The sequence below is a fragment of the Hyalella azteca genome, unplaced genomic scaffold (assembly GCF_000764305.2).
Source record: "Hyalella azteca isolate HAZT.00-mixed unplaced genomic scaffold, Hazt_2.0.2 contig14857, whole genome shotgun sequence".
NCBI lineage: Eukaryota > Metazoa > Arthropoda > Malacostraca > Amphipoda > Hyalellidae > Hyalella > Hyalella azteca.
Genome location: NW_025944728.1, coordinates 46,114 through 53,782, shown reverse-complemented (window position 1 = coordinate 53,782; position 7,669 = coordinate 46,114). Strand labels below are relative to the sequence as shown.

At 37.0% G+C, this 7,669-nt stretch overlaps 1 protein-coding gene across 2 annotated transcripts; it reads left to right on the top strand.

The window, feature by feature from the left end:
- Positions 1–219: 219 nt before the first annotated feature.
- Positions 220–7,615, top strand: LOC108679357 (citramalyl-CoA lyase, mitochondrial). Of its 2 annotated transcripts, none has more exons than XM_018167969.2 (8): positions 220–411; positions 1,996–2,130; positions 3,426–3,620; positions 4,679–4,868; positions 5,066–5,179; positions 6,024–6,085; positions 6,486–6,602; positions 6,797–7,615. In XM_018167969.2, the coding sequence occupies exons 1-8, from the start codon at positions 319–321 to the stop codon at positions 6,941–6,943; spliced, it is 1,053 nt and encodes a 350-aa protein (XP_018023458.1). In that variant the 5' UTR covers positions 220–318; the 3' UTR covers positions 6,944–7,615. The 2 variants fall into 2 exon arrangements, with proteins under 2 accessions (XP_018023458.1, XP_047740161.1); XM_047884205.1 differs by having other exon boundaries at positions 1,993–2,130.
- Positions 7,616–7,669: the final 54 nt, after the last annotated feature.

The window sequence follows — 7,669 nt, the reverse complement described above, 5'->3', positions numbered from 1 at the left end:
TATAACGCATGATTAGGAAATAAAATTAAATTACTTGCTCGGGTTTATATTCAAGTCAAAACGACTCTATACTTTGCATTTTCACCCGCAAATTTTATCGATGGTCCATAATGTGCTTACAAAAATCATTGTTAATTAAAAATAAAGAAATAACGGTACTTCAAATAAATTCTGAAATTCTGTACAATTTTTATTCATATTTCATTGCTGATAACAGCTATTGTTATTCCGTGCAAAGCTTGAAATGGTTATTTTTTACATGGTACAGGATAAAGTTATAATAAGTTAAAAAACGTTATTTCTGCACATTATTATAACATGCATTCCGCTAAAAACGCCGCCGCCATGCTGACCAGAACAGCGAGCCATACAGCGCGTACGGTGCTGTCCAAGTTCTATTCTTCAGTCGCGGTGAGTGCCTTTTGCTTTACTGTTATTAATCGCAAGCTTCTGAGTTCAGATTTATTTTCAAATATTGATATAGAATTATAGATTAATAATCAATTATTAAGATACACTATTTAATTTTTTCCAGAAGTTTACGTAATTTTCACTGTATGTACTGAACGAAATACGACAGGTCTTAGAAATTATGCAATAAAAAAATCATACTGGAGGTCTAAAATTTGAAGAAACTCAATATCAGGAACCAGGAACCTTGGTCTAAACAATCTAGGTATTTTCAGAAGCTTTATGATCTTTCATTTAAAATATTGTTTTTATTTTAACTTTCGTATGGAAACTCATGTCGTTAGGTGCTCTTATAGCCAAACCAAACGTCCTCTGTACATGCTTCAATACCGAAACTATACATTTGTAAATTCCTTTGTATTTTTAAAGATTTCTTCTTTCCTCCAAATACCAAACAACGGTTTTTTTGGATATTTTAATATTCAAGTCTAACTTTTTTAAATGCTTCAATACCCAAAAGGTCCAAAGATTCTTTTCTTTATTATATTACATAATATGAAGTATAAGATATAATATTCTTAACACAATAAAAAAAAATGTGAAGTGTTTGATATATTCCTAAATTATCGTTTTTATACCTCATCATCCAAAACCACCTTTGGTTATTGTCTTGACTAGCCAAAAGATACGTTAACTGAGGCACAAAAGAGAGCAGCTGCCTACCTAGTGGTAGGCAGGGTGGCCCAGTGGTTAAAGTTCAGAGTACCAAGATTGGCGCAGAGAGGCGCGGGTTCGATCCCAGCTCTGTGTAAAAAATGAAGTTAGTTTTCCTTCAAATTTCAAAACGAGGGTTGAAAGTGGAGTTCCGTACTAATTTTGATCCGTTCCTGGCTTTCTTCAGTCATCCGACGTTATTTACAAAATTATTATTTTGATACGGGCTGACGCGAGTCGAAATGATGGGATTCCAGATAACGGATTCTTAATTATCAGTTATTATCTCGAGTGGTTAAGATCGCCAGATTGTAGATAAGAGTATGAGTTTCGAAACCCACAACAAACCATGAAAATTCTTGTTAAAATCGGCACGATGGCCGGGTGGTTAAGAATCAAGTTGACACCGCTCTATCATATTATTTATACCGAGGAATGCCGGGTTAACCTGCCAGTAGGTAAGTTAATTATCATTTATAAGGGTTAATTTAGTGATGGTGCTGTGAAGTTCCATAACCATTGGCCGAAATGTAATTTCATTTTATGAGTCACCTTCAAAATTTGGATGAAACGTATTGACTCTCTAAAGCTGATTATTGACTAAAGTTGAGCAGGATGGCACAGTGTTAAGAGTTCAGAGTACCAAGATTGGAGCAGAGAGGCGCGGGTTCGATCCCAGCTCTGTGTGCCAGTTTCTGGTCAGAATCGGCAAGGAGGCCGGGCGGTTAAGCACAGCAGAATTGTAGCAGTGAGTTGCGAGTTCGAGACCGCAAAAAGCTGTGAATGTTCTGCGATGTTAAGGATCGGCAACAGGCCTACGGCCTAATAAACGCTGAAATTGCTATTATTATTATTATTATTGTCTAGCAGACACCTCGCTACGTGCCTCGTCGGGCCGTCATGTATGTGCCCGGCAGCGACCAGCGCAAGATCGACAAAGTCGCTGCGGTGGCTGCGGACTGCGTGGTCCTGGACTGCGAAGATGGTGTCGCACTCAACCAAAAGGTGAATTTCCATAGTGGTATATGAGGGATTTAATATTTGCACTGTTAATTTTTAATTTGCTGATGTGCTATGTTGCGGAAAATGAGGGACCTTACAATTGCACTGTTCATTTTTAATTTGATGATGTGATTCAAGGTGGCATATGAGGGACTTTTTAGTTGCACCGTACATTTTTAATTTGATGATGTGCTTTATTGTGTAATTTCCAAAATTCGTGTGTTGTGTGCTTTTCGCTTTAATCATAAAACTGCCCGACACACGTTTTTTTGGGGCGAACCATAATTTATTTTCTACTTTTTAGTCCACACGAAAAACGTGTTTTTTTTTTAATTTTTTTATGTATTTTATTAATTTTCTTCATGATTTCACTAATTACTATCTTATGTATGATAATGTTGGTATTCATGATACTCTGCTGGTCTACTCATGGGATTCAGAAAAGGAAGGGCAGCAAGAAAGTCTCTTTTGCCACTCCTGGTGAACTCCGTAGCTTTGCCGTTTCCCTTTGTGGACGAGTTACGCTGATAATTCCGTCAGAATTACGGAAAAATTGTAGTCAACTTGACCATTGCAATTATTTTGTGTATATTTCTTTTTAATTAAATCCTTGTAAATGGATCGAGCCTTTTGCCCATCTTTTTAGTTTGAAGAGAAATTTAGTTGATGAAAGCTACTTCCAAGTTCTATTGTCTTTTGATATCATTTTAGTGAATTAATTTACACTGTAAGCAATTTTTAATTTCACAGTACCGCAGTTTATCGCGGTAGATTATTGTTCAGATTCCTCAAAATATTTCCTGTGCTACAATGAAATTATAAGAAGATATTATCATGCTATATCTAACGCCATGAAACTTATCTGAAATTCCCTCCTCCTACATCACCTACGTTTCTTGCTACCCCATAGATTTTTTAGGCCATTAATAATACTTACTAAATTATAAGCTCTTCGTAACGCAATTTGGTGCTAATCCATAAATTTTTAGGCCAATTAGAATACCTACTAAGTGATAAGCTATTTGTTACACAATTTGGGGCTATAGACTTCAAGAGCTATAGACTGACTAAATTATAGACTATATAAAACTAACACCGAGACTGAAGGATATTTTGATTTCGAACCTTTAAAATAAACTTCTTATTAATTTCGTCATTAACATTAACATTTTTATTCATCAGTGTCCTGTATTTTTTCATTTCGATCAACTTATTATTTCTGTATTTATTCGAAATGAAACTTGTTATTTGCTTATTTTTTTACAATTTTATTATTTATTACTCAATTCGTTTCCCAGGAAGCTGCTCGCAACACCATACGAGCAACGCTGGAGAAGAAGAGGTCTTTGTTTGCTGGCAAAGACTGCAGTGTGCGCGTGAACGCCGTCAGTAGCGACCTCTGGAAGGACGACCTAGCATCTGTGCTGGCATCTCAACACCTCCCGACCACGCTGCACCTGCCCAAAGTTGACTCCACTCGCGACATTGACATGGTCAATCAATCATTGATATTGTTATTTACTTTATTAGTAAATAATACCCAGCTTTATTAGTAAATAAACCCAGCTTTATTAGTAAATAATACCCAGGTTATAATTGTATAATAATGTAAATATTTTGTAATTCCAAATTAGTCGCGACTTCGACGTGGTCAATCTATCATTGAAATTGTTGTGTATTTTTTGTATAATAATGTAAATATTTTGTAATTCCAAATTAGTCGCGACTTCGACATGGTCAATCTATCATTGAAATTGTTGTTTATTTTTTGTATAATAATGTAAATATTTTGTAGTTCCAAATTAGTCGCGACTTCGACGTGGTCAATCTATCATTGGAATTGTTATGTATTTTTTGTATAATAATGTAAATATTTTGTAATTCCAAATTAGTCGCGACTTCGACGTGGTCAATCTATCATTGAAATTGTTGTGTATTTTTTGTATAATAATGTAAATATTTTGTAATTCCAAATTAGTCGCGACTTCGACATGGTCAATCATTCTATATGTCCGTGTACAATTTAATTTTTTATGACAGAATTGTTCAAATGATATCTAATTTTCCGCTGTTCTCTTGCCTCCATGGTTGGCGGAGGGTATAGGAGTGCAATAATCCAAATCAAGCGCTCAGAGAAGTGAGGGTTGGAAGCGGAACCGGCGTAAACTTTGTCTGTTTCTTCATATGGTGCCCTCGAAACATGGGGGAATACTACTTAATGGCCCCATTTGGATAAAACAAATCTTGTTCCTTGTTAAAAATACTTTGATATTGTCGAGCAAAGCATTGCTCAGCGCTAAATCGATGGTAGGCTATTTTTACACAATTTATCCTCGTGAGCAGCAGTATCCCAATCATTTAAACTACAGCCTTACTACTAAATCAAGAAAGACAACACGGGACAGGCGAATTTTTCACTCCATTCCTCACTTTCAGCGAATCTTACCTTTGCAAGCTACCTTCTGAAGGGAACAGTGTTATTTGTTTATTTGTTAGACGTTTTAGAATGCACATCAATTCAACCGCCTTGTAACTTTAGTTTATTTCACAGTTCGCCAGTGAGGTGGTAAGACTACTGGAAGGACGTCATCTGGAGGAACCTTTACGAGTGTTCCTCTTCTGCGAGTCCGGACGGTCGTTGCTGCGGCTGGCAGAGCTCTGCGAACACGGGCTGGGGCTTCCGCCTCCCCTCCTGCTGGATGGCTTTGTCTTCGGGTCTGACGATTACTGTGCTGATATCGGTAGGGAAAATAGGAGATTTGTCATCGTGACAGCAGATCATTCATTCAGTTGTTCATTCTTATTTTAATGTGATACGTGCCATTTCCATGAAACAGTAGACTAAGAAAGTGGAATGATATTCTTTCATGTTTGAGCAGACTGCTCTGGAAGCCAGTTTCAATGTACAAAAAAATGTCTTGTACCGCATTTATTTCAGGTATGACGCGCTCAAGCTTAGCGCGCGAGCTGCTGTACGCAAGACAAAAGTTTGTATCCGTGGTGCGATCCTTCAGACTACAGGCCATCGACCTTGTTTACATCGACTATAAAAGTGATTTTTCTCTTTTCGCTAGTTTTTAATTGTTACTATAAATTATCTAATGTTTTAAATCGAGTGTTTTTTAAGACGTGTGACAATCCATGTTGTGGCTAATGTGTAGGTATTTGCATAAACAGAGCTTTCCAATGTTGCTCGTGAGTTCATCCTTGAACTTTATAATGGTTAGAAATATGTGTTTATTTATTACTGATGAAAATGAACCACTCTTTCGACCAACTTAGAGAAGATTTGACGAGCCCCTTTTTCAGTATTTGTGAATCTACTCTTTGTGACTGCTAATACTTGTACCAAATCAACGGTTTTGATAAAAGTATCATCAAATTTACTTGAAGTTGCTTTGCAACAGGGTGGCCCAGTGGTTAAAAGTTCAGAGTACCAAGATTGGCGCAGAGAGGCGCGGGTTCGATCCCAGCTCTGTGCGCCAGTTTCTGGTCAGAATCGGCAAGGAGGCCGGGCGGTTTAGCACGGTAGAATTTGAATCAGTGAGTTGCGTAAAAGTGATTTTTCTCTATTCTGTAGTTTTAAATTGCTACTTTAAATTATGTAAAGTTCTAACTCCAGTGTTTAAGACGTGTGACAATCCAGGGTTTGGCTGATATGTTCCAATGTTGCTCGTGAGTTCATCCATGAACTTTTTAAAAATTTAAAAACATTTGTATTGATTATTACTGACGAAAATGAACAACTCTTTCGAACAACTAAGAGAAGATTTGATGAGCCATTTTCTCAGCATTTATGAATCTACTCTCACTTTGTGACTGCTAATACTTATGCTAAATGAACGGTTTTGATAAAAAGTAACTATCATCAAATTTACTTGAAATGTTTCTTGCAGATCTGGCTGGGCTAGAAAGACAGAGTGTAGAAGGCGCAGAATTTGGTTTCACCGGCAAACAGGTGAGGTTTGGATTTATGTGCACCTAGGAAATATTAATTGTGTTTTGTATTCAATATCTAAGTGTAGTGCGTAGCTAAATTCGTCTATAATAAAATTGAACTTCATCAAAACTGACTTAGGCATGCTTCACAATTTCCAGTCAGTACGTCTTTTAATTTAAATTGAATAGTGTTTTTCTCTTTATGTAATTTGAAATAAGTTGTTACGTCATGAATTGGAGTTACATATGTATGTTGTTCGCGGAGCAATGCTCGTTTCAAAGGTACCACGTTGTAATAACTACATTTTGTGTATAAACATGATTAATTCAACGTTCAAATGCAAGTGATTATATTTTACAAACTATTTTTTCCGCCTGCCAAGCTTCCCATATTAACGAATCCCTTATTTTTTACCGAGGTTATTCACCCATGCCAAGTGGATATTGTCCAGCGCGCTTTCTCTCCTTCACCGAAGCGCGTCCAGTGGGCTAGAGGGCTACTAGAAGCGTACGAGAAACATCAGACACAGGGAGCTGTTAGTCCTTTTAAAATTCGAAATTAATTTACAAGTATACTACTTTTGCTACCAACAAAACTCTAGTTTGCAAAAACTCCAATGAAATAAACATAGTCAACGGTCAATATATTTGGCGTCTAAGCGCTAATCACGCCGTAGTAGCTATCTTCCTATATTGTGCTGTAGTTTATCTTCGATATTTCTCTGTGCAGGGGGCTTTCACATATCAAGGTTCCATGATCGACATGCCGCTTGTCCTGCAGGCCCGCAATGTGATCGCCACCAGCGCCGCTCAAAGCTCCTCTACACACACTGACGGAGACTTGCGCGCACCCTCTTACAGCTCTCCTTTGGCTTAGATGTCATTCATATTTCACGCATTACTTAGAAGACCGCAAAATCTGTGAAGCTAGCAACAGGATTTTAACGCTGCTGCAATTTCAAGTAGGGATTTTGATTTACTTCGCCGGAATCATTGCTGCGCATTTTTCCGATCATTACCATTAATGATCATTCTTGACAATGTTAACGGTCATCAATTTTTTCGTGATCAATCGAAATCTTGACCGCCGTGTAAAAATTGGTTGCATTGTGATAGCAACGCATCACCAGGAGCTTAGATGCGAAGCTGAAGTATTAATTTATATAGAGGGCCTAAATCTCTGTGATGAATTCACGAATGTAACGGTAATACAAGCACTCCCGTTCGAGATTCCGAACGAGTATTAGATTTTTTTTTTGTTGACATCGTTGCGTTTCAACTAAAATGCATTCAATGAAGCATAATTGACAAATCAAGGATTCGCTTTTTTGTCAACTGTACAGAAATGCGATAAGAAGACAAATTCATAGTGATCCATTGATTATAAATTTATAACCTCAAGATCATTTCAACCTCAAACGATTGTCACAGCAATTACATTTATAGCTCACTGAAAAAGGAAAATGATGAAGCAAAGTAACATTACTTTGTAATTGAAGAAAATTAGAGCTAAGTGTTAAAATAAAATAGCCATTGAACATGGTACGACTGTCAGACTTTTTACGTCCAACAATTAGATAAAGCTTTTAAGTGGGTTCCAGTG